The sequence below is a fragment of the Acipenser ruthenus genome, chromosome 6 (genome assembly GCF_902713425.1).
Source record: "Acipenser ruthenus chromosome 6, fAciRut3.2 maternal haplotype, whole genome shotgun sequence".
Lineage (NCBI taxonomy): Eukaryota > Metazoa > Chordata > Actinopteri > Acipenseriformes > Acipenseridae > Acipenser > Acipenser ruthenus.
The window spans coordinates 23,010,173-23,038,040 of NC_081194.1; the positions used below are offsets into that span (position 1 = coordinate 23,010,173).

Below are 27,868 nucleotides of genomic sequence, written 5' to 3' on the forward strand. Positions count from 1 at the left end.
CTTTCCTTAAATACTGACTGTATATGTTTGAGTCAGTTTAACAAATTACGAATACGAGGCGGGGTCTGAACACTTGATACTTTGCCTTTCGTGGAAGAAGAGAGAGGAGCAATGTAATGTATTTTAATTTTAATACAGGGCAGGGTCAGCTTGCTGATCATCAGCAGCTGTTGTAGTTCTTGGCATAGCTGGAGCGGTTAAGCACTGTTAGCTATGCAGCAGTCAAGGAAAGAAGGCAGGACTGTGACCATTGATGAATTGAGCTCCATCCGGGTCCCTGTTCCTCCTCCCCGGCTTGCGCGGACTGACTCGCTCTGTTTGTGCGGTGACGTCACGGGGCGCAGGAATGGCGGCGTTGGCTGTTGGAGGAAGGAGCCTACAGAGCTTTAAACTTTATTCTTCCTATTATTAATTACTGAAATTAAAAAAGAGGAACAACTTTAAACTGCTACACACAGGAAAACAATCCACAACTTTAACCAGGCAGAAGTAGACTGTTGCCACAACGCCAGAAGCCGGGGATCACTTTTAAAAGAAATTACCTGTTTTGTATTTAATTTAAAAGTTTATTTGTTCCCAGACCTGCTCGTGTTGCGTTTCATTGTTTATTTCGCCGTGCTCTGCTACTTTCGAATTCTTTTTATGTTAAAATGGAAACTTTAACCCTAAGTGATGTGGAACAAAAATATTACTCGGATTTATTCGCCTACTGCGACACGGAAAACACCAAGAAAGTGGCTTCCAACGGGAGGGTGCTGGAGCTCTTCCGGGCGGCCCAACTACCCAGCGAGGTGGTACTGCAGGTAAAAATACATACATTAATTAATATTTGTTATAGAAAATATCATGCACGGCAACGAAACTATCTACAACCTTGCTGGTTTATTCAAAAACACATATAACGCAAGTTACTCTTCCTCTATTCCTCTGTTCCATGTTGATGCTATTTTTTAACTTGTCTGTTTTTTCCATGCATAATGTTTTCAATTGTAGTGTCCCACACTGGAAGAGAAGAGAATTACCAAATAGGGGTAGATTTTTCATATTTAGTTGAGGTATATTTAGCACTGATTTTGTGTCTTGTCTTTTTTTCTGAAAATGTCTATTTAAGCTGTAGCAAGGGCAGTGTTTCAAAATAGACAAATACAATTACATGTTTTAGTATAGAACTATAGGTGTGGCTACAACACATTATTTGTTTCTCACCTTGGGAGTTTTCAACGAACAGCAGGCTCTGTGTCATGATGTATGCAAACTGATAGACAGATGGCAAATGTCTTTTAATACCACAGCACAGACGTCTCACTGGTATGGTTTAATCTGTGTTAGATTTCTGTGTTTTGTGTGTATCTCTTTAATGTGCCGCTTCCGGCCTACCAACACGTCAGAGCATCAATAGTATACGCCAAGATCTTTGGTATACCAGATAGCATGCATGATTTGATGAGTGACAGAAGTAATTCGTCTTAGTTTTAGTAACAACACGCTACGTTTGAGATTCAGGCCTCAGGTTGCATCAGGCACACAGCAACAGACGGAGAAATAAATGATGTGGATTCTATTTATTGAAACTACTTGTGAGTAAATTGTATTCAATACATTATTGCATTGTATTGTCATCTTAATTATGTACATATTTTAAAAATGGACGAATGTTATAAATACCCATCCGTAAATGTATGTACATATTTAGACCAGTTTATTGTCTTATAGTAATTGCCGAATGTAGTGTCTTGTGCACTGTCTATATTGACCTACAGGTTTGAAAGGGATGTGTCAATTCTGACTCATGACTGTACAACCAGTATTTTTTTTGTTGTTGTTTTTTTTTGCATGTGAGCATGCTATTGGGGTGCTTCATTCTTGATTCTTTTGTTTAAGCCTTGCCTTTGTAAACATATAGGTTCCTTAGATTTGTTACGTTTCTAAACTAAAGTAAGCATAATAATGACAAACTGAAATAATAGCTGCTGTGGTATTTTACTGTAGGACTAAATTATTTTTTATAATTTGTTTTTTTATTTATTTTTGCAGACACTGATGTTTTGAGGTTTTCCACACCTAATCTATATCTGGTCATAATGATCATAATGATTATAATAAGGTTGTGGTTCACTGGACCCTCATTAAAGAAAATTAAATAACATTTTTAAAAAAACTGGTGGAGATCCTGCTTTTCTTTCAAACACTTACTCATATTGTCTATAATGTGCAACATACCACTATACCCAGTTATTTTTTTTTCCCCAGTAGGAATTAAAAATCTATGTCTTTAGAAATAAAAAGTATATATTTATAAATCTTAATTGTGCTGAGTTCCTGCCAGATGCAGAGGAATAGTTTGAACTTCATCTAAAGCTGTTTTCACACCACACTATCCAACCCCGGGTAGAGTAACCACGGGCGACCCTGGGGTGACTCACCCCTCAGTTCAGTCCTGTCTGCAATCACATTTGTCTTGCTCTACAATCTACGGGGTGAGATTCATACCGGGGTTGGACACGATCGTTTCACACTACATGTTTTCATCCCAGGGCGTGCTGATGCGTGACCCTTGCCCCTCAACGTTTGTTTTGTGGCTACTGCCATGCGCGTGTGTTTATAGAAGTCCAAAATAAGCAACAGAAAACAGTGATGAGTAAACTTTGTTAATTTTGAAGCAAGAGAGTAAGCGCATAGAAATTAATTGCATAAAATACACCTTTTTTTAAAGATCGTTCTTTAAAAAAAATATGTTTGTTTATTTATTATATAAAATTTAAAGTGTTTTTGTCTTTAAGATTACAGAACTTTGTGGTGCAACAAGACTTGGCTATTTTGGGCGTAGCCAGTTCTACATTGCTTTAAAACTTGTAGCTGTAGCACAGTCTGGACTGCCGCTGCGGGTAGAAAGCCTGAACACAGGTGAGTGCCACTACCTTTGTTCTGCTAGGGTTGAATATAGTATAATGTGACTTGAGCCATAATATACAGAAACAATGGACTTGCTTCTTGCAGTAGGTGTTGAAATTCTGTAATCTATAATCCATCTTTGACCCATGTGCATGTGCCGCAGTATACTCTCGTTGTACCACCACCTACATTCTGAATAAAGACTTCTGTAGCAAGACTGGCTGTATATTATGTGGTCTAAAATCATTTCTCATACTGTAGATATTTGAAGAATAGGATTTAAAGCTCCTTTCATTATGCACATACTGTTTTTATGTTTGTTTCCATCAAAGCTTGTTTTTGTGAGACTTCAAATCCTGAATGTTTTGTTTGTTTAATCAGAAAATGTGTATGCTTCATAATGTTGGAGTAACAGAACAGAGAGTCACAGTTTTTTATACCAAACCAACTATTAATAAATCTATGAGCATAATTATTTGCGAAAGCAAATTGGTTAAATTTGCCGTGTAAGGTTAACTCCCTTGTAGATGATTCTAGAAATAAAAATAACAGTTAATGCTAAAGTGGGGATTTTCTGTCATTTGTTTGTTTTTACCAATCAATTGTTACAAAAGAAAAAAATGGAACAGAAACTTATGCCTCAATATATAAAATACTTCAACAGTCATTATGCTGGCAATTTCACAGTTTTACTAGTTCTTGTCTCCTTATATGAAGAAATCATTGAAATTGTCTTTTTAGGATAACAAACAATCTAATTCTCTTGTTTTACTAACAGTGAAGGATCTCCCTCTGCCTAGATTTGTAGTGGCAAAAAATGAACAAGAATCTAGACACCCAACAATGTACTCATCTGATTCTGAAAACCAAAGCACATACTCGGGTGTCATTCCTCCACCTCCTGGTAGAATGCAGGTCAAGAAGGTCTCTGGAAGTCATGAAGTGATTCAACCTCGTGCACCTACAGCAGAACTACAGGTAATGGATAGATAAATGTTGTGCTCTTTTACTCCAGACATAGTGACACATCAGTCATCACAAGCCTGTTCTCCACCTCCCATGCCCTCAAAAATGCAGCAAGCCACCATTCTATTCCATTCGCTTGAAGGTTAGTCAAAAACATTAAAGCATATTGACCAAAAATATCATATTTTCCAGGGGTTACTTTAATGCTGTTTTCCCCCAGTGACCCCTATTGATTCACCCCTCCCTCTAATTGTTTAAGTTGTATGTTCATCCTTCTATCTCCCCACAGCCTGATTCCACATCTCCAGTTGTCTCCCCACATCAGTCTCCTCCAACCTCTCCCCACTCCTGGAGAAAGCACAAGCGGCATCCCAGTGGAGGAAATTCAGAAAGGCCGCCTGCAGCCACTGGGACAGTCTGGACACCCTTCGGAGAAACACAATCAGGTATATGACAGACAAGCTTTATAGTTTTGCATATACAGTACTGTGCAAAAGTTTTAGGCAGGTGTGAAAAAATGCTGTAAAATAAGAATGCTTTCAAAAATAGACATGTTAATAGTTTATATTTATCAATTAACAAAATGCAAAGTGAGTGAACAGAAGAAAAATGTACATCAAATCAATATTTGGTGTGACCACCCTTTGCCTTCAAAACAGCATCAATTCTTCTAGGTACACTTGCACATAGTTTTTGAAGGAACTCGGCAGGTAGGTTGGCCCAAACATCTTGGAGAACTAACCACAGTTCTTCTGTGGATTTAGGCAGCCTCAGTTGCTTCTCTCTCTTCATGTAATCCCAGACAGACTCGATGATGTTGAGATCAGGGCTCTGTAGGGGCCATACCATCACTTCCAGGACTCCTTGTTCTTCTTTACGCTGAAGATAGTTCTTAATGACTTTCGCTGTATGTTTGGGGTCATTGTCATGCTGCAGAATAAATTTGGGGCCAATCAGATGCCTCCCTGATGGAATTGCATGATGGATAAGTATCTGCCTGTACTTCTCAGCATTGAGGAGACCATTAATTCTGACCAAATCCCCAACTCCATTTGCAGAAATGCAGCCCCAAACTTGCAAGGAACCTCCACCATGCTTCATTGTTGCCTGCAGACACTCATTCGTGTACCGCTCTCCAGCCCTTCGGCGAACAAACTGCCTACTGCCTTCTGCTACAGCCAAATATTTCAAATTTTGACTCATCAGTCCAGAGCACCTGCTTCCATTTTTCTGCACCCCAGTTCCTGTGTTTTCGTGCATAGTTGAGTCGCTTGGCCTTGTTTCCACGTCGGAGGTATGGCTTTTTGGCCGCAAGTCTTCCATGAAGGCCACTTCTGACCAGACTTCTCCGGACAGTAGATGGGTGTACCAGGGTCCCACTGTTTTCTGCCAATTCTGAGCTGATGGCACTGCTGGACATCTTCCGATTGCGAAGGGAAGTAAGCATGATGTGTCTTTCATCTGCTGCAGTAAGTTTCCTTGGCCGACCACTGCGTCTACGGTCCTCAACGCTGCCCGTTTCTTTGTGCTTCTTCAAAAGAGCTTGGACAGCACATCTGGAAACCCCTGTCTGCCTTGAAATTTCTGCCTGGGAGAGACCTTGCTGATGCAGTATAACTACCTTGTGTCTTGTTGCTGTGCTCAGTCTTGCCATGGTGTATGACTTTTGACAGTAGACTGTCTTCAGCAACCTCACCTTGTTAGCTGAGTTTGGCTGTTCCTCACCCAGTTTTATTCCTCCTATACAGCTGTTTCTGTTTCAGTTAATGATTGTGTTTCAACCTACATATTGAATTGATGATCATTAGCACCTGTTTGGTATAATTGTTTAATCATGCACCTGACTATATGCCTACAAAATCCCTGACTTTGTGCAAGTGTACCTAGAAGAATTGATGCTGTTTTGAAGGCAAAGGGTGGTCACACCAAATATGGATTTGATTTAGATTTTTCTTCTGTTCACTCACTTTGCATTTAGTTAATTGATAAATATAATCTATTAACATGTCTTTTTGAAAGCATTCTTACTTTACAGCATTTTTTCACACCTGCCTAAAACTTTTGCACAGTACTGTATGTAGAAAAAAAGGCTGTTTTTCTTGTTCCGTTGTAAGCTGATGGCTCTAGTGGCTTCACAGAACTTCATGGAAAATAGTTTATATGTAAAGATTTTTAGAAATTAATATATTTGAGTCTTGCTTTGTCATAGATCATGTTTATTTACAGAAACAATTATGAAAAACACAGTCATTTACTTATTAAATTTAGCTTTAAATCACCTTGGTATTCTTTGATATAATTACCATGCATTTATTTTGGTAACCTTTCCCCAAAAAAGCATATTTGGTGGCAAAACATTGTATTTAAGTCCTTATTTATGTTTTCATTATATGTTCCTTTTTTGTAAGGAAAACCTTTTCTTTGTGCATTTGATCTTCACTACACTTTAGTAATATACACTGGTTTTCTTTAGCTCCAAACAGTATACAAATTACAGCAATGATATTTTAGGACATTTCAAACAGATTTAAAATAAGAAATCATATTTAATATCTCTGTGCTATTTATCACTTTTAAATTCAGGATAAGTTTGAATAATGGCAGAGTTTTGTCTAATGTTCCCTTTTCCTTTTTGCTCTCCTGTGGAAGGACCAGTCACAGGTGATGGGATGTGGCCTGCCCACTCTCCTCCTCCTCTTCAAGAAAGTTGGGTCAGTTTTACAGATACTCCCCCTTCCAGCACACTTCCAACAATGCATCCTTCATCACTCCAGGTAGTGCAGCACATGGTTCATTAGACTTATTAGCTTTTTTAAATAATGGCTAAAAAGTCTTGAGCAGTTGCATTATCTGTAGTTTATTCATAATTAGATTTCCAAAACTAGTAGTGATAGTCTACGTCATTTGTTAACATCCACATATTTTTACTTGGAAGTTTAGAATTTTCTTACATACTCAATATCACTGTACACTGAACTGACAGGTAGCTTTATTTTAGTAAAATTAAGTCACTGGACATCTTAGTGGAGACATTTCAACTACAGCTTCCTTATATTTCTTTTTTAATGAGAATTATTGACTACTTTGACATATAAAACTTCAGTGCCTAATGTTTAAGCCATTTACTTACAATATAAACCTGATGGCATCAAATACTAGTTTTCTAAAGTATTTTTCATTATAATTAGATCCTAATATTTGAGCATTTATTGTACAAAAAAAGAAAAAATGAGATAGAGGTATCAGTGTTTGTGGTAGGATGATTCTTATCTCTATCTTTTTTTATATGTATTTCTATACAACTATTTAGGAGAGCACAACGGTACGAACTGTGGCATCTGCTGCAACAGCAAATGAAATCCGAAGGCAATCTAGTAGTTACGATGATCCATGGAAGATCACTGATGAACAAAGACAGTATTATATTAACCAGTTTAAAACCATTCAGCCAGATTTAAATGGTTTCATTCCAGGTGAGTAAACATGCCAGCAACAAAATTGTATTCTTTATACGTGTGTGTGTGGCCACTTGCATAGGACATTCTTTATCGCGCATAATTAATAGTGTTTGGATATGGGGATATTTGGAGGTGCCCTGTGTCTATTTCACATTTGAATTTTGTGTATATCTAGAGAAACGCTTATTCAATTGTGATGAAACTTGGTTTGGACATCCTATCTGGACGTAGGTCATGATACATACTTTTTCATGAGAGCTGTCCATTTTGAATGTATAGCCGTGACTGATAATGAATGTCACTGACATGCTTGTGTTCATTTCTTTTTTTCTTTTTTTTTTTTTCATCTCAAGGATCTGCAGCAAAAGAATTTTTTACAAAATCAAAGCTACCTATTCTTGAGCTTTCTCACATTTGGTAAGTATGATTGGTTAAAATTATTAACTAGTCTGGGTTTAAGTATGTGCTATTTTAAAAGTATGCATGCTGCTGATAAGATGAGTGGGTTCTCTTATGGATATGAAGGTACCTGTTGCTAAAAACTATACAGCCAAACCTGTTTAGAACCACTACTCAATAGACTGTCCAAATCTAGTTTATGGGAGCTGATAGGAGTTTGTCAACCTGCCTGCTTCCCTCTCCATAAGCTTTAAAGTTAGTAACTTTATATTTTCAGTGTTACAGGCTTCCTTCACTTTTACCTGTAAGATGGCCACCATGCTTTGATATATTGCCTTCATAATCGGTACACAGGTGTATGCTGTAGTTCTCTAGGCTAAGTTCGATTGTGGGTTTCATAAAAATTAAGCCTTCCTGAGAGTTTGTTTTGCAAAGTTGCCACCATCAGTGTCAAAGTATTGTATCTCAGAAACCATTTGAGGTAGTGACTTCATATTTACAGGGTTATATAAACCCTTCAGGTTAAATGTATAGCTGACCATGAAATTAATAGCAATACAACATCTGTGCAGCAGGATGTTTTTCCCCTCCATTGTAAGTACTTTGTAAATAAAAAAAAAATAAAAAAAACAAGGAGTACACTAACATTAAGTACTACAGTTAAAAACTAAAGTTTAAATAACACATCAGCAATTATAGTTGTAGGAGATTTATAAAAAATAATGTACTCACTTTTGATTTATTCTTTTTTTCTTAACTGCAGACACAGAGTCCCTTCAGGCTTATGAAATGCATCTTTTTTTCGTTTTGTCTATATTCAGTGTTGTAGACCTTTTGACAATAGTGTCCGTGTTTCTTTTTTTTACTTTATTACTGGATTGGGTTGTAATTGCTTCTCGCTGGTCTTTATCATTAACTGTTGCTGGCATCATTTTTTCTTTCTTGATGACATCACACAAAACTATTGCAGCCGCCGTATAACACTGGAGCAAACGTAGAGCAAAATTGTATTTCCAGGAACTATTTGTATAGAAAACAAGATTAACACTAGAAAATAAAGTCTGATTGTTGCTCCATGTGTGTTGCTGCTTCGATGACACCTTAGGGTAAGTTTCGATCGTGATTAGAGTTGATTCAAGCATATAGTTTTTTAAATATAACTTTTTAGACTGCAGTGTTTTAACTTTGTAACCAAAAACATGTGTGTATTATTGCATCCTTAAATTAATTTACAGTGTTATCATTTTGTTTAGGAGAATGTCCTTAATGAAGACATGGTCTTGAGACTGTTATATGTTTTATTATTTAGATTTTTATTTCCATTGACAGAGAAGCATGTTTTCTTTCCCTATAATAATTTCTTTAACACAATTAACTGTTATTTGTAAAACTCAGTCATACCCTTGTTAATCATTTATTACAAGTTCATTTGTCAGACTATTATCAATTTTATTCACTTTACATTTTGTGGTTAAAATATTTTCTTTGCCTGCATGCGTGATCGTGACTTCACCAAAATAACTTCTAAATACTCAGAATGCCAGTGGCTTCTAACATCATAAACTAGTTTTGAAATTGGAGGGTACAGGATACAAACCTTGCGATACAAACCTTGCGTTCCATACCAGTGTTGTCTGGAAATTAACTCTTTCACTGCCGCATTGCTTTAAACTCTGGCCATATCATACAGACCACGGGCATTGACATATGGTCTTTATAGTTGGTATCTCTCTGTTAAGGTGCTTTACACCTAAACATTACATGGTTTGGTGCCACATTTTTTTTCACATTTCTATTTTATTTAATGTTTACACACCATTCAATCTGGTATGACATACCGCTTTGATTATACTCCAGGGGATGCTTATGTTTTTGTTCACAAAAACTCCCATTTCTAGTTTACACAGATATTACAGTTAATCTTACAAACAGTATCAACTCTTCACATATATTTTCACGATTTAATTTTTGTTTGTTTTAACATGAGGAATGTATATACATGTGCATTGTAGACAGGTGGTCCTAAATACAGGTTTTACTGTACCTCCGTGAGAGCTAGTCTGACATTTTCTTTGTCTGAATAGTGTTTTAAAACTTGTTCCCCTTTCAAGCACGAAATGTAACCATTACCTCATGGGTATTAATCCTTTCATACCGTCTAACCTGAATAGATATTCCAAAGCTGTACGTAGTGCCAGTGACGCAGTCGCGCCCACCCCCGAGGGCATAAAAGAGACTGCTGACACTAAAAACGTCATCATTTTTCCTTTCACTGCCTCAGAGAGAGAGCGAGAGAGAGATGTATCAACAGATAAGTGACCCATAGTGTTATATCTGATTGTTCACTTGTGTTTATCACTTATTGCGATTTGTTTTTACGTGTTTTAGTAAAAATTACTTCATGTGTGCACTCAGCCATGGTTGTTCGGTAGTCCCTCAGCGGCCTTGTGCTCTGCTACTCCTTCCCTGGGATTGAACGCCTTAAGGCGGCTACTGGTGCTCGCTCGTAAGCTGCTAGCTTCGGTTGAAGTGTAAAATAAAAATGTTTTTTTTATTATAAATATATTAAAATAAAGATAACTTTGATTACTGTTTTGTGTGAAAAGATTGTTTTCTCTGTTGTATTTTCTGTCATTTTCCACAGAAATACTAACACGGCTGCTGGGCTCAGCTGTCCTGCACTGACAGAGATGTGCACGCTGGTACAATCAGCTTGCAGCTTTTCCCATAGTGTCTCTGTACCAAATTAAGATCTGCTTGCAGAGTTAGTGTGAAGACTGTTAGGGCTCTAGCAGTAGGCTTTCCTTGGGTTTCGATCTGTTGGTTAGCCAAAAAATGTTATAGGTGGGCATCCTTATCGCGCTCCCGTGGTAACTGTAGGTCCCAGACCTGCTCCCGTTCCCGCCGGTACTTTGTACAACAAACGAGGTTACCCTTCCTATTCACTAGCAGTCGCTGGGCTCAGCTCTGCTTCAGGTCTGATTGCTTGCAGTCCTTCCTGCAGTGTATCGTTGCTGCTCTGGTCTCTGCTTGCAGTACCATTGCGAAGGCTGTCATGACTTGACAGCAGGCTTCCTCCAATCTTAGAGCTATGTTGTGTTAAACCAGAAACTATACAGGTGGGCATCCCTGCATACTGCTTCTTCGGTAACTGTTGGTCACTGATCTATCACCGTTCTTGGTGACCAAGGTTACCGTAACGGTAGTGGACCGTGCGCTGCACCGCACTTGTACTGTACACCATACCATACACCGTACCGTACCAGGGGTACCGTGCGCTATATACTGACTGTATATACCGTACATTGGGCATTATACTATATCATTAGCACTATACTGTACTGTACTTTGTGCACTATAGACACGTTCTGTGTGTACTGTACATTGTACTATAGTAAACAGTGCAGGTGTTAAGCATTTCATACAAGACAGTACCATCATTGATCTAATCAGCACTGGTTAGAGTCATTGACCACTGTTGTCTCACTGCCAGCTGCATAGTAACATTGCTGCATGCGTTGTTCAACAGTCTCCTTTGGGTACTAGTAATATATGCTATACTGTTATAGCAATTACAGTTAAAGGTCCTTTGCGTTGCACACTACTGCAGTTACATTATGCCAGGGTTTCATTCTTGTGACATATGCAAGACGGGTCTCCTCATGGAGGACAGGCATGGCGGATGCGCTGCCTGTCTGGGTCCAGAGCATTCTAAAGAGGCACTCGCCGACCGCAACTATTGTGAGTTTTGTGCGTCATTCTCTAAGCATACATTAGAGAAATGAGTGTCAGACAGCTCTAGAGCGCTCTCTGTCCGTTCCACCTAAGTTCTGGGAGGCGGTCTCCCAACAGGGAAACATGTTAGCGGAGCTGTTGCGCAACCGCACTGCTACACCTGCTCCCTCTGCACCATTAGTCACAGGGAGTGGTACATAAAAGAAAGACAGCATATCCTCTTGCTGCCATTCGCTGCTTCTAAGGAGGCAGTCGATCAAGAGTTCCCCTCTGAGGATGGTGACTCAGATGGCGCAACACCAGAAGTGCTTGTGTCATTATCAGCAGAGCTTTTGCCGCTGATTAAGAGGGCCACAGACGTTTTGAATGTTCCATGGCCTGTAGATAAGCAGAAACACTCAATTTTTGAGGATGATCCCACTCCCTCTCAGGTGTCTTCTCCGGTACACCTGGATTTCTTCTTTTGAAGTGCATTCATCCTGGGGTCACCCGGCTACAGCACCTTCTGCTTCACGTTCTTTGGGAACGCTGTACAGCCTGCATGAGGCAGAAAAACTTGACTTGGCTGATTATCCACCAGTAGATGCTGCTATCGCATCATTGGTGCATGCCCCAAAGCTAGCGCTTTTAAACAAAGATGCTACCTGCCCCAATAAGCAGTGCAGGGTTTCTGAGATTATGCTAAAAAAGGCTTACTCAGCTAGTGCTTTTGCTGCGCGGCTGGGTAATTATAACAGCATCTTGGTGGCTTACCAGAGCTATTTGTTGAAGTCTCTTTCGCAGAGTCACAGACCCACACCACAGCAGCTCGAGGAACTGCGGCTGGTAAATAAGAACTTGCTTCCTATATCAAAATTCAATGGACAGGCAGTTGGTAGGAACCTGGCTGCTTTAGTAGCTGCAAAATATCAGCTGTGTCTCAGGCCCGCATAGCAGATGGTGACAAGGCACCATTGCTTGATGCTCCCATTACTCCAAGACACATTTTTGGTCTTGCGGTAGATGACATGCTGCAGCGCTCTCACCGGGCGATGGAGTCCACAAAGGAAATGGTGTGCCTGTTTCCAAAGAGGCCACCTCCAGTACATAGACCAGGTTTTACTCCAGGTACTTCCTAGTTCCCAAACGGGATGGTGGTATCAGACCAATCCTCGATCTCAGACAGGTAAACCGATATCTGAGTCGACAGAGGTTCAAAATGTTAACCATGCAGCAGTTGTTGCAGTCAATAAGGCCAGGCGACTGGTTCACTACGGTGGACTTAAAAGACGCTTGCTTTCACATCCCGATAAAATCAGGCACAGGAAGTACCTCAGGTTCACTTTACAAGGGACAATGTATGAGTTTACTGTTCGACCTCTTTTTAGCCCCCTGTGCCTTTTCAAAGTGCATGGAAGCTATTCTGGCCCCATTGAGACTCAGGGGCATCTCCACCGGGTTGCCCACAAGCTGTTGCTTTGGGCGCACCGTCACCTCCTTTCACTGCAGGCAGTACATCTTCCTAGGGTGACGAATTGGGCAGCGGACCTCCTTTCAAGGACAGTCCCCAGTGCCTCAGAATGGAGGCTTCACCCAGAAGTGGTGAGCCTCATTTGACAATCGTTCGGGAGTGCACAGGTGGACCTGTTTGCCTCCCAAGAATCGACCCATTTGTCCCCTTTAGTTCTCAGTAACGGGAGCTGGGACCTGCTGGCAATAGATGCCTTGGCACACCAGTGGCCGAGGCAGCTTCTGTATGCCTTTCCTCCACTCGCCATGCACCCGCTGTGCTTGCACCTTATTGACCCAGGAGACTGTGGGTTTTCAACCCTGATACAGCTCCTGAAAGGCCAGCCGTGGAGCCTACTGAAATGCCACGACCTGCTCAGTCAGGCGAGGGGGATGTTGTGGTATCCTGACCCATCAAGCCTGCAGCTCTGGGTCTGGTCCCTGAACGGCACCTTTTGAGCCGTCTGGGGCTTTCTAATAGAGTCATTGACACTCTACAGAATGCCAGAGCACGGTCCACGCATTCCCAGTATGGGTATAAGTGGGGCATTTTTCAAATGTAGTGCCTGCCTAAGGGGTTAGACCCTACAACCTGTTCCATAGCAGTTATACTGCAATTTTTACAGGACCTATTCAATGAGGGGAAACCCCCCTCTACATTAAAGGTCTATTTGGCAGCCATTTCAGCTTGTCATAGTAAAATTGATTGTCTCCCCAGGAGCTCAATTCCTGGTGGGGCCATTTTTAAAGGGTGCTCGTTGGCTTTGGCTGCCTATGAAGGACATTGTCCCTCGTGGGAGGCTTAATGTGGTGCTGGAAGGACTTATGAAGCCTCACTTTGAGCCCTTGAATTCAGCAGAGCTTAAATATTTATCAATGAAAGAGGTCTTCTTGCTCGCTATTACATCTGCTAAGCCTGCTTATTTTTTTGCAGAAGCCAGGGCGAAAGTCACACTTTGCACTAATCCTGCTTTTTTGCCAAAAACCATTCCAGCATTCCACATGAACCAGATGGTAGCGCTTGAGGCTTTTCTTCAGCCTCCTTTTCAGTCTGATAGAGACCCGGCAGGTCAATACTCTTTGCCCGGTGAGGGCACTAGCGTATTATGTGGACAAAACCAAAAGTTGGGGGCAGTCTGAGCAGTTTTTTTTATTTCTATGGGGCTAAGTCCCATAGGAAAGCTCTGTCTAAACAGAGGCTATCAAGATGGATCACAGATATGGTTCAGACTGCATATGAACGAGCCAACTTGCCCCCTCCAGAGAAGCTCACTGCCCATTCTACCAGGGGCATGGCAACTTCGTGGGCTTTATTCCAGGGAGCAACTGTCAGAGATATTTGCGATGCAGCGGTGTGGGCTACTCCCCACACTTTTACGCGGTTCTATCGGCTGAGTGTTGTGGTTCAACAAAACCCTGGGTTTGGAACAAGAATGCTAAGGGTGGCCTTGAGCTCGACCCTTACAGCATAAAATTGGAGGGGAGTTCTTCCTCAATTTTTTAGCCCTGTTATTTGTACTGGGTTCCTTGTGGTAATGCGCAAGGTGGCCTTCCTGCAGAGATGCATTACGTAAAATAGGTTCATTTAAAACTGCGAGCACCATTTTGTAAAAGCCCAACAAGATTTTCAGCATTGTTATGGTTCAATATACTTAGTTATAGGGCTTTCTTCTTTTATATCCTATGTGCTACTTTTGGTTTTATGTATTTGAGAAAGGATTGTAGCTATGTCATAAAATGATTTCCACTTAGCAATGTGAAAAGTAGCAGCTAAGTGGAAAAAGATACTAAAGATAAAGACTAAATATAAGACCAAATTACTGTTTGTACTAGAAACCAATAAATATGATAAAAATTCTGCAATGGTGATAAAGTAACCTGGATGCATGGCTGCTGTTTGCATTGGTCTTGCATCTGAAATGCAAGGTTTGCGGGTCCATGTACTAATATTTTATGGCTTTTTCAGTTTCAAAAATGAAATTAAGTTATTTTGTTGAACATACAAGAATGTGTACATATTGGGAATGCCATGTTTTCCATGTTCCTACTCTTTGTTAATGTCATAATGTTATTTGTTTTAAAATAAGCCTTTGTCCTTGTCATTCTGAAATCACATGAGCAGGTTGTAGTCTGCCTCAGATTTATTTGTTTTTGTGATTTTTTTTTTTTGTGCATCTCAGTAAGTTTTCTTTTTTGCTAACTTATCAACCAATATATAAGTTTAAAAAAAAAAAAAAAAGAGAGTTCACCTGGTCCTTATCAGGTTGCTGCGTCTTCTTACAGCAGTCTTGAGGGACAAGGTGAAGTTTTGAGTGTCTCTTTTATGCCCTTGGGGGCGGGCGCAACTGCGTCACTGGCACTACGTACAGCTTTGGAATATCTATTCAGGTTAGACGGTATCAAAGAATTAATACCCATGAGGTAATGGTTACATTTCTATTTCAGGGAACCAGGGTTATGATAACAACCTAACGTTTTCATTTTTTTTGTAAATGTGGTGCAGAGCAGTGGGATGCTAGAATACCATTAAATATCACAGTTAGAAATAACATATTTTAATAACATTTTTCATATTACTTTTGTTCTATTCTAAATTTTCACTTTGTTTTTTTCTTTGTAAACTGGGTGCAAAGCAGGAGTTTACTATAATTTAGAAACAGAACTAAACTCCATTGAACTATACAGTTAGATCAGTAACACTAAATTCTTACATTAATCTTCAAAGCCCCCACTACCTTAGGAAAAGCAGAAACTTAAAGAGCTGTTGACTTGAAACTTAACCTATGACATTATATGGCTGTCATGTGAATTCTTGATTTTGCAGATGATGAAGACCAAACACTTTGATTGGCGTCACATTTGTAACAATGCTCTATTATATGTACTTTGGTTTATGGTTCGATAAAGGAAGTGTTTGGCCTGGAGGAATACTTTTATGATGTGATATTGCTGAACATTGTCTGAAAATTGAAGTTTACTAACCTATACTGTAATATTCAGCCTAACTGGTATGGTAGAATGTCATGTAATTTGAGAAAATAGATTGGGTGCTGTACACTTCTCATTTATGCTTGTGCTTGTAACAAATACAGATACAAATACTGGCCTTCATGCTTATTTCAAGCAGCTTCAGTGCTATTGATTGGGATAATATTAGCATGTTAAAACTAGGCTATACTTTCTATTTTCTGATGTGTTTTAAATAGATTGCATTAATGTTGGTTCTGTGTATTTCAGGGAGCTTTCAGACTTTGATAAAGATGGCGCGTTAACACTAGACGAGTTCTGTGCTGCATTTCATCTTGTAGTAGCCAGAAAGAATGGTTATGACTTACCTGAAAAGCTGCCAGAAAGCCTCATGCCAAAACTTATCGATCTGGATGACTCTGCAGGTAAAAGCATTTTTCTTTTATAGTTTAAGTTAACATATTCATAAAACCATACAGGATTCAATATATATAGTTATGGGCTGTGCATTTCAAAATGACTACATGGGTTGTATTTAGAATATTATTGTAATTTTATTTAGTGCTTAAGTAATCTAGCATATAATTTAACCAAATAGAATAGCACAGAATGGAATTTGATGATGAAACACTCTGAAAGTTAACCAATTATTTCATGGGAGGACAACAGATGTGGCATAAACTGCGAATTCCCAAAGCACTTGAATATACGGTACAAGATTTACAATACATCTTTTAAAGTTATAAGTTCCTGGCCTTGGAATCACAACTGAATATTGTTATTGTTAACAATTAGTAGGGCAGATTGTTGAGAAGCAGACACTTTTCTGTATAGGTTATTTGGTTGGGCATTGAAAACTGATAAACAAAGCATGTTCCATGAATAACAAATGTGTTTATAACTTTGGTTTCCTCTTGTCTTTTAGAAGTTGTTGACCAGACTGCTGAAGTAGGCTATTCAAGCTCCCCAGTAGAAGCGCCTCCCAGTAAATCACCATCAATGCCGTCACTAAATCAGACTTGGCCCGATTTAAACCAGAGCAATGAGGTTTGAACTTTCAGTTATTTGATTGTTTTTTGTGTTGACATTTTAATATATCACAAAAAGTAACACACTTCCTGCAGAGACGCATTACGTAAAATAGGTTATTTAAAGCTACGAGCACCATTTTGTAAAGCCCAACAAGATTTTCAGCATTGTTGTGGTTCAATATACTAAGTTATAGGGCTTTCTTCTTTTATATCCTATGCACTACTTTTGGTTTTATGTATTGGAGAAGGGATTGTAGCTATGTCATAACATGATTTCCACTTATCAATGTGAAAAGTAGCAGCTAAGCGGAAAAAGTTACTAAATATAAGACCAAATTACTGTTTGCACTAGAAACCAATAAATCTGATAAAGATTCCGCAATGGTGATAAAGTAGCCTGGATGCATGGCTGCTGTTTGCATTGGTCTTGCATCTGAAATGCAAGATTTGCGGGTCCATGTACTAATATTTTATGGCTTTTTCAGTTTCAAAAATGAAATTAAGTTATTTTGTTGAACATACAAGAATGTGTACATATTGGGAATGCCATGTTTTCCATGTTCCTACTCTTTGTTAATGTCATACTGTTATTTATTTGTTTTAAAATAAGCCTTCGTTCTTAATTGTCATTCTGAAATCACATGAGCAGGTTGTAGTCTACCTCAGATTTATTTGTTTTTGTTTTTGTGATTGTTACAAGATATCACATTATTTTTACATACAATTACATTATTTTTTTTACACATTATTTTTACATACAATTACCCATTTATACAGTTGGGTTTTTACTGGAGCAATCTAGGTAAAGTACCTTGCTCAAGGGTACAGCAGCAGTGTCCCCCACCTGGGATTGAACCCACGACCCTCCGGTCAGGAGTCCAGAGCCCTAACCACTACTCCACACTGCTGCCCTACTACTCCACACTGCTGCCTGCCTTATTGTGTTGGTTTTATGTTCTGTGAATTTTTTGTCTTTTTTCAAATAAGAGGATGCTCATTTTATCAGAGTTCTACTAACAAGGTTCTGCCATAAACCCTCTTTTCCCACTTTACTAATAGTACATTTTGAAAAATGCATTCTTGTTTATAAGTTTGTTTTTATTTATTTATTTTAAATATTTATTTTGTATTGGACTTCAATCAAATCTGATAAACTTTTCTGTAATGTGTAATCCATGCTGATTTGTCTCTGCTCTGTCTGTTCAGCAGTGGGAGACTTTTAGTGAACGCTCTTCAAGCTCACAAACTCTGACCCAATTTGATTCTAACATTGCACCAGCTGATCCTGTAAGTCAATCACTTAATATGCCTGTTAAGTATTAATTATTTTATTAACCCTAGATTTCTCCACTGAAATGGTCTCTCTGAAATGCATGGGTGGTATGCTTCAATGGTGGTGTCAAACATGATCTTGCTTGCTTTTTGCCGCTTAATCAAAAAGTGCTGCTAGTGATTTGTGCTTGATTATTTAGTGTTGTTAGTATCATTCTTTTTTAATGCGTTTCTGGGGAAAAAAATAAATGTTTGGCTCTTTTGGGCAGGAAAAATGAGAGAGAGGAATTGTTAAAAGAATTGTTAAAATATTTGTCATATGAAAAATACATTACTGGAAGCATATTCAACTGCAAAGCTGTTTGTGATGGTAACTTAAGGCATCACATTTTTAAAATGACAAATTCTTGTGAAATCCTTACAAGATCATAGTTTTGTAGGATACAATAAATGTGCTTATCAAAATAAACTTTTTATTTGTGCACAATCAAAATAAAAACTGTGAAATGTGTTTTCTTACAGGACACTGCAATTGTTCATCCTGTTCCCATTCGCATGACTCCCAGTAAAATTCACATGCAGGAGATGGAGCTGAAACGAACTGCAAGCGGTAAAGAAAACAGATTTAGTAAATTTCATTGGTTATCAGGCACTGTACAGGAATTCTCTAACGAAATTGCCTACATAGGGCGATTCAGAAGTCACTGAACAAATAGGACAAACGCATTTAAATCTCAGAAGTCAATAAGTTTGAACACTAACTTTTGAATTTATCCATTAATACATGTATTCATCTAATTTGTCTGGTGACTTTTAAATTGCCCTTTATTTTTTCATACCACAGTGGTTTCCAAATATTGTTAGGTGCCCATCAAAATGTTATTTAAATAGATTCCAAATCTAATGTATGTCTGAATCTAGGCCATCACAACTTTTCACATCTAACAAAAATGCATTAGTTTTACAATTCTGAGATGGTTGAGCAACAACCTGCTGTTTTAAATATAGGATAAACTGTGGCAGCTTTGTAATATTAGCCAGTTTCAGAATATAAAATTAATATACTCTGAAAGTGAACGTAATACTAACAATTTAATGTAGAATGTTATATTTGTAAAATTTAAATGGCTTTTTTTTCTTTGTGTAGATCATGCTCATCCTACTAGTCCTTTACTTGCTAACCCTCCTGAACTTTCTGAAGAGAATAAACTAGCAACCTCAATAAAATTTGTAGCTAGTAACGCTGTAGGTAAGTAGCAATGGAATGTCTGGGTTAAATTGCTAAGTCTACAAAACTTGTTGAACTAAAATTAAACTATAATATAAAACTCCTGGTGGGAAGCTTTTTTACAGCCCTATATTAAATTACGCGATTTTGTATTGGCACTGCCAAAAAAAAACAACTTGAAAAATGATCATGTACAGTTTAAATATTTTGTGTTGCTGCTGTTCTTTTTAAGGACAAAGTTCCACTTCTAAATGAGGTTTCATCTAAACCCAAAATATCTTCAATAATCATTTTTTATTTTTGCAGATGGCTACAGTAGCTCAGATTCATACACGTCAGATCCAGAACAGATTGGAAGTGTGGTTACTCGGCAAAGGTTGGATCATTTTTGGTTACTGTACAATTAATTTAGTACTTGTATCTCTTGTTTGCTATTTTCTGGAATGGAATATATATATATATATATATATATATATATATATATATATATATATATATATATATATATATATATATATATATATATTCCATTAAATTGAAGTTTGTTGTACAAATAATAATGTGTAGGTTATTTTCATAACATGTCCATGTCCATTGTATCTAAAGCTTAGAAAAGGAGAACGTGATACAGTACATTATTTCTGACATCTTCAAGATACAACATTTAGGGGGGCTCCTGAGTGGCGCATCCAGTAAAGGTGCTCCACGTGGAGTGCAGGATACGCTCTACAGTCTGGACGTCGTGAGTTTGAGTCCGGGCTATTCCACAGACGACCGTGGACGGGAGCTCCTAGGGGGCGGCGCACAATTGGCTGAGCGTCGTCCGGGGGAAGGGAGGGTTAGGTCGGCCAGGGTGTCCTCGGCTCACCGCGCACCAGCGACCCCTGTAGTCTGGCCGGGCACCTGCGGGCTTGCCTGTAAGCTGCCAGAGAGCTGCGTTGGCCTCCGACGCTGTAGCTCTTGGGTGGCTGCATGGTGAGTCTCAGTGTGAAAAAAAGCAGTCGGCTGACGGCACACGCTTCGGAGGACAGTGTGTGTTCGTCTTCGCCCTCCCGAGTCAGAGCAGAGGTGGTAGCGGTGAGTTGAGCTTCAAATCATAATTGGCCATTCCAAATTGGGAGAAAATAATAAAAATAATTGGCAATGACTAAATTTATATATATAAAAAAAAAAAAAGATACAACATTTAGAATCATTAATGAAAGAAGTAAGGTTTCGGAGCAAAATAAATAATTTCATAATAGTTTATGAAATGACACTGAAAGTGCAAAGGGTACATTAAATAGAATATTAATATGGGACAAATAGATATAAAACGTTTTTTTACAGGAAACAGATATACCAGTTGGAATGTTGATTTTTATTTTTTTCTTGCAGGTCACATTCAGGAACCTCTCCAGAGGGACTAAAAGCAGTAGCTCCACCTCCACCCCCACCAAGACCCCATGCCTCACATTCACGCTCCTCGTCACTAGATATGAACAGAAGCTTTGCTGCAGTCACCACAGGTGGGTAACTTGTAGTGTATCAACTGTGAGCCATAGGGTATGGCAATATGAAGGGCAAGGTAATGAACAAAAGGCTGTTATTTTGGAGCCAATTTCAGTTTCAAACAGTTGTCTAACTTTTGCTTTACTCTATTCAGTGAAGTTTATTTTAATAATTTATTTAGAAAAATCTTTACTTTTCTTTTATTTTTGGAACAGGACAACAGCAAGCAGGTGCAGTTGCCTACCCGCCTGCAGTGCCCCCAAGACCTCAACCAACACAGGTAAATGTGTTCCAAAGCATATATTAACTTTACTGCCCTACAGATAAAATAATATTTAATATATGGTGAACTTCTTATTTTCTTAATCATTTACTGGATCTGTTTTCACTTAAGCAGAGTTTAGATTACAAACATTGAATACTTTTCAGTTTTTGAAAACAAATAATTGCTAGGTGCACAATTTATCCCTGTTTTTTTTTGTGCTGTACAGTATATAGTATAGTAAATTACACCAAAACTGCACTTTTGGTGTATTTACTACAAGACTAATTCTGGGATCATGATACATATGTGCCTCTTGGTTCTAACCCCAGCCTAGCAGTATGTAAAATGTATATCTGCAATCCTTTCTTTCTGTAGATTGCAGGGCCCCATATGCATCGGTCAGTGGAAGGCGATGGTCTAGTGGTTCACTCCAGTACCTCACCTCAACAAATACCTAAGCAGCCGAACTTTGCAGATTTCAGCCAGTTTGCAGTGTTTGCGTCAGTGGCAACAGAACAGTCAGCTGATGAAGGTGAAAAACACTTGGAGGCCATACAGGTCAGTGTCAAACATGACCCTTTGTCTGCTGTGCTGTGTGCATAAAGGGCTGATGTGTAGTACAAATCCTGTAATTAAAACAAAATGTGTACAGATATTTTATTCAAACCAAATACAGTATACAGAACCTCTATATGTACAATTCAAGTGTTTTCTCTTAGATTGGATAAATGGTAGCAAGGGATGAGCTTTGACAGAGCAGACAGCCTCTTTCTTGTGTACAGTGTGCTAGATAGAGTAGTATCAGTTGTGTTTGTTTTGCGTAGCATCGTAAGAGGCACAATGTTAAATAAAGTTGGCTTTTTTTTTCAGTTTATTTAATTAAAATTCAGACATTCTCAAAAAACACAATTATGTACCATCAAGAATAAGGCTGTGTAGTATGGGAATTGCACACCATGTCCTGTTGTCGTACAGATGTAACAGTATTACTGATTTTTAGTTCTGTTCCTGATTTGTATAGGCTGACAAACCCATAGAACCTGCTGGTACCGTTAGAACTGCAAAAGCTGATGGCCGGGGAGATGATAAAGCAACTGTTACTGCAAACACAGTATGTACATGATACAAATAAATTACCTTAATGTCCTACAAAAAGTATAAAAGTTTCATTGCCTTTAACTAAAATCGTACATTAAATGCTGCTTTGATTTGTGGATTTTAATGTGCTGTTTTAACAGGCCAAAGGCTCCACTCCTCTTGCTCCTCCTCCAAAGCCTGTTCGCAGAAGATTAAAATCAGAAGATGATCTGCGACCAGATGCAGATGAGCACTCTCAGAAGTCAAATGTCATAGCTACTGTTCTAGCTACACAACCTTCAATTCCAAGGTAAAACATCTATGTTGGTCTTACTGTTACAATTGTAATAAGCTATGCCCCAAATAGAAAGCTGTTTGTTTGCTTATATCTGTGGCCTTTTTTTCAAGGCCTTGTACAATTCCCAAAGTTTGTGAAAGTAGACAGATACAGCTTGTTGGTATTCAGTAACTGCTGTAGCGAGGGATTACATCCTACTTTACGTAGCCCAGTCTCTGATCTGTTATTCCACATATCCATTATCCTTCTTATGGTATATTAAATGTATATCTTAGAATTTAATTTAAAATAAAAACTTTTCAAAATAGTAAAACCGAATGGACATTGTATTGCATTGTGCTTGAACAGTGTAACTTATTTTAACCCTTTGCAGTCCATTTATTAACTGCACGTCAGGCACGCCAGGTCTAATTAATTTTCACACGCGCAGTTAATTTTAGACGCGCTGTTTAAAAGTATTTTTTTTCACAGTCAAACAGGTTTAAATGGCCCTGCATATCAACAAAGCACTCACTAGGCATCTCCAGCCCCCCCCCCCCCCACCCTTTCGTTTGCTATAGCGTTCACCTATGTAAGAAATAAATAATAATAATAATAATAGTCGTACATACTGATCGATCATCTCCGGATCACTCATTTTATCACCAAACTCCTCAATAATGCGATCCAAGTCATTATTTTATTACTATAACATCTGAAAAAAGCTCTGCAAATGTCCATGATAGTCTCTGTGCGCTGACGCACTCAGCCAGCTTGTTTACTATGAACGCCCCGTTATCTGATACCTGATACCATGTATGACTATTCATGAGATACGCTTTTTTTTTTTTTTTTTTTTTTCCCCGACTTGTATCGGCTCCTGTCGCTACCACTCTGCAATTGAATGGTTTTCTCAGCTTTTTCCGGAGAAAAAACGACTAAACACCCGTTTATTGCGTTGCTATAATGATGTCGGACCCAGTCCGTCAATGGACCGCAAAGGGTTAATGAGATTTCTAACCTGGCCTACACAAAATAAACACACACAAAAAAAGGTTACAATAATTTGTGTAAAACATGTTAATATGACTACAACATTTTGCATGGACATTAGTTGTTCCACATACTATGATGATACAGCTGACACTTGATCAGTCACTAAGTTATTTTAGGTGATATTGCCCTAATGTGTTGAAATTGTGAAATCTTACATACTGTGAATGTATGGAAGTGTGACCTACCTTTGGAGGTATTTCATCTGTAATGTGTTTATCCATGGCAGGGGGTGCAATTTCTTGACTTTTGTACTTTATTCATTCACAGATCTGTGGGCAAGGACAAAAAGGCTATTCAAGCTTCAATTAGAAGAAATAAAGAAACAAACACTGTCTTGGCCAGGCTTAATAGTGAATTACAACAGCAGTTAAAGGTGAGGAATTGTATTGGATTTTTAACCACTGAAAGCCATTTAACAAAACACTGGCTAATTGTATTTAATGCCTTCCCTCGGAATGGCAAAATAACTGACTACGGATACTGAATTTTGGTGCTGTAGTAAGCCTCCATATGGTAAGTATGTGCTGAAGCAATAGATTACATTGTGAAATTAACTGTAAAAAAATGTTTCTCACATACCTAACGTGTGAAAGAAGGTGTTTCCTGTAAAAGGTATAATGGAATGGCCAATGCTACACAGGTTTAACAGGAATAATGAGAATTGCTTTAATTAAACAATTAAGAACATTATTTGAATAAGGATCTGGTCTGGGAGAGTTTCCCAACCCTGCACTAAAAGTATTTTCTCAAACTACAAGCTTAACAAGTGAAATCACCATCATGGCATCAATAGGTTTTGTTAATATTATGAGCACTTATTCTCCAGGTGAACCTTAGTTTCTAGTGATGTGGATTGCCATTCCATACCGTCAGCTAGTCACACCCGTAGAATGTGAGCTCTCTCAAACTGGATAAGTGGTGTTCCCCGGTATGACCATACACCACACTGGGGAAGTAATGGAGGAAGAAACCCATAAACACTGATTTTCTTCAGATTTTTCATCAAGTGTTCATAGCATACAAAAAAATGTTTTTTGTTTTTTTTAGTCAGTCTTCTGTGATGCTAAGAAGTATATGAACTGATTAGAATGCAGTTATTTGACAGAGTATTTGTAGTGTTTCACTCACAAGGATATATATATATACACACACACACACTCTACCGGTCAAAAGTTTTAGAACACCTCCATTTTTCCAGTTTTTATTGAAATTTACGCAGTTTAATGTCTCAATGTACTCTGAAATTAAAGCATAGAACAAATAAACAATTGGAGATAAAAAAAGAAATCATGGAATCGTTTTGTTTAACAAAATTTAATCTAAATTTTTGACTCATCAAAGTAGCCACCTTTTGCAGATATTTTGCTTTCACCCTTCTGTCCAGTTCATCCCAAACCAGCTCGATGGGGTTTAAGTCTGGAGACTGTGCTGGCCATGCCATGATTTGAAGCCTACCGTCTTGTTCTTTTCTTCTAAGGTAGTTCTGACATAGCCTGGAGGTATGTTTTGGGTCATTATCTTGCTGTAGGATGAACCCCTGACCAACTAGGCGTATACCAGAGGGTATTGCATGGCGCTGCAAAATGCTGTGGTAGCAGTTTTGGTTCAGGGTGCCACTCACTCTGTGCAAGTCGCCGACTCCAGCAAAAGAGCCCCAGACCATCCCGCTTCCTCCTCCATGTTTGACAGTTGGTGTCACACACCGAGGAACCATCCTTTCGCCTACTCGACGGCGTACAAAAACCCTGCATGATGAACCGAAGATTTCAAATTTTGATTAATCGGTCCATAAGACCTTCTTCCAGTCTTCAGTAGTCCACTGGTGGTGCTTCATGACCCAGGCAAGCCTCTTTTTCTTATTTTGCCATCTTAGCAATGGCTTTCTTACTGCCACTCGACCTGTCAAACCTGCAGCTCTCGAAGTCTTCTCTTCACAGTTGAAACTGAGACTTGCTTACTTCGACCAGTGTTAAGCTGTGCTTGAAGCTGTTGTCCTGTGAGCCGCCTATCACGCAATCTGTTGACTCTCAGAAACTTGTCTTCTGATTCTGTTGTGGCTTTGGGTCTGCCAGACCTCTTCCTGTCAGAGTTTCCTCCAGTTTCCAAGTGCCTTTTGATGGAGTAGGAAACTGTACTCACTGACACCTTGGCTTTCTTTTGCAATTTCTCTAAAGGAAAGACCTACACTTTTTAAAGGTTATAATGGTCTGTCTGTCTTCCTTTGTTAATTGCCTTTTTCTCACCATTATGAGAGCAATATACTACTTCCTGCGGTACAATACTGTCCAAATAATGCTTAAGAGGGTGTAGTAACACAGTCTGTTCCAACACTGCTTTTATACAGACAGAGGGTTTGTAAGTAATCAACAAAAGTTGGGACACCTGTAGGAATTGTTAGCATCAACTTTCAAGGCTTTATTTACTTCCATTGCTGCAGAACAGCTGTAAGTTGTTAACCCATTACTCGTTCTCTGAAAAAGGCCTTTTTGTATAACTCTGAAATGTACATTATTTTTCAGTTTTTGGTAACCTAAACTTTTTTTTTTAACCTCTGGCAGTTTACCGCTTACCTTTGTACAATTTCAGGTTATTCACTGGACTTGAACTGCTTAAATTTTCAATAAAAACTGGAAAAATGGGGGTGTTCTAAAACTTTTAACCGGTAGTGTGTGTGTGTGTGTGTGTGTGTATATATATATATATATATATATATATATATATAGATATATATATATATGTTTTTATTTTTTATTTCCTGCAGGATGTGCTTGAAGAACGCATTTCCCTGGAGGTTCAACTGGAACAACTGAGACCATTTTCACATTTATAAGACAATGTCTATTACTGAACAAATCACAAAAAGACCTAAAAGGTCCATGCCCATTCCCGGACTTTTGTGTTAAGCTTTGCCACTGTACCCAGCACTAGTTTGTGGTGTTCTGTTCCATCTGGCTGTATACCTGCAAATGTTGCTTATGTACAGATCATCTGTATACAGAAAATAATGGAAAAGAACATGTTTTGTGGGGGGGTAGGGGAAGGAATGTTAAAAAATGGTCGCACTTTTAATTTAAAATAGGAAATATAGGTTAATGTGTCAGCTACTTCCCTTAGGACACTTTCAACTGACTTTTAACAGGCATTTAAGCTACATGTTACCAGTATGGTCGGTTTAAGGGTCCCATGATGTGGGTTAAGTCATCCTTAGACTGAACCAATAGAGCACATTAAAACAAACTGTAGATGGCACATTTTAACTTGGTATGCAGATAATTGTTTTGTCAAAATGTGAGAAGATTTTGGTTAAATAGGACAACTCAGATTGATCAGCTGCACACAATTTCTGTTGTCTCCTGTAGTGCCATGGTGGATGATTTTACATGCCAGTTAATCATTCATAATTGTCAAAACACTTCCTTTGCTGCAGTAACAATAAATGATCCATCCAGATGTGAAACAGATCACCTGTTACTAATCTTGTGAAACACTCACCAGGCTTTTTAGTTTTTAGTAAACCACAGTTGTAACTATTACAGCAGATTGTCTACCTTGTACAGTACGTGACCACAGGCAACTGCAAATATATTAACTATTTGGATTATTATTTAGTTTTCCCCCTCATGAAGACACCCTGACACTCCTGCATGTACTTCATAGAGTTCATAATGAGAGTCCTGAACCAAAACAATCCTCCCTTAAAGTGTACCAACTGTTTAGAAAAAACAAACCCTAAATGTAATTCAAATTTAAAGACTGCTCTTTTCATACCCCTGAACACAATTGTAATCTGCATGTCACATGCTTCTCTATTATAAATTCCCTGAAACCCAACCACTTGATTTGTATCTATATCTCCACTCTAGCCTCACTTGTGTTGGTGTCTTATTTGTATATTTGTCGTTCCAAGTCAAATCTTGTCTTTGGACCTTTTTGGGGTTACCTTTTCTTCAGCTCCTGTAAGCCTTACTCTTCACTTTGTCAGGTTTTCACATTAATCTGTGTTCTCCCTATTGAACCAAGGAGAGCCTTTTTACTGCTATTCAGGTTGATGTACTGTATAAGGGGTATGTTGTATATTGTATGATACACACCTTTTGATCTCATATGTAAATTTGCATCAATTGCTGACTAACAGCAAATATTCTATTTAATTGCTTATATTCTGGCTGTGGGATCATAGATTGTTAAACTGCATGGATGTATCTCTGCAGAATGAACTAGCAGCTGTGTGATTTTTACACAAAATAAAAACAGCACAATATTTTA

General features: G+C 38.6%; 1 protein-coding gene across 5 annotated transcripts; it reads left to right on the forward strand.

The window, feature by feature from the left end:
• Positions 1-137: 137 nt before the first annotated feature.
• Positions 138-27,868, forward strand: LOC117411131 (ralBP1-associated Eps domain-containing protein 1-like). Of its 5 annotated transcripts, XM_059025240.1 has the most exons (21): positions 721-803; positions 1,471-1,577; positions 2,781-2,904; positions 3,671-3,870; positions 4,148-4,304; positions 6,508-6,632; positions 7,169-7,331; positions 7,670-7,733; positions 16,176-16,330; positions 16,831-16,952; positions 18,143-18,223; positions 18,731-18,818; positions 19,356-19,457; positions 19,743-19,812; positions 20,814-20,944; positions 21,143-21,207; positions 21,568-21,750; positions 22,214-22,303; positions 22,431-22,579; positions 23,870-23,975; positions 26,364-27,868. In XM_059025240.1, exons 4-21 carry the CDS (start codon positions 3,736-3,738, stop codon positions 26,430-26,432), a joined length of 2,055 nt encoding a protein of 684 aa, XP_058881223.1. In that variant the 5' UTR covers positions 721-803; positions 1,471-1,577; positions 2,781-2,904; positions 3,671-3,735; the 3' UTR covers positions 26,433-27,868. The 5 variants fall into 5 exon arrangements, with proteins under 5 accessions (XP_058881222.1, XP_033874198.2, XP_033874196.2 ...); XM_059025239.1 differs by lacking the exon at positions 1,471-1,577 and having other exon boundaries at positions 138-803; positions 18,146-18,223; XM_034018305.3 differs by lacking the exon at positions 1,471-1,577 and having other exon boundaries at positions 139-803.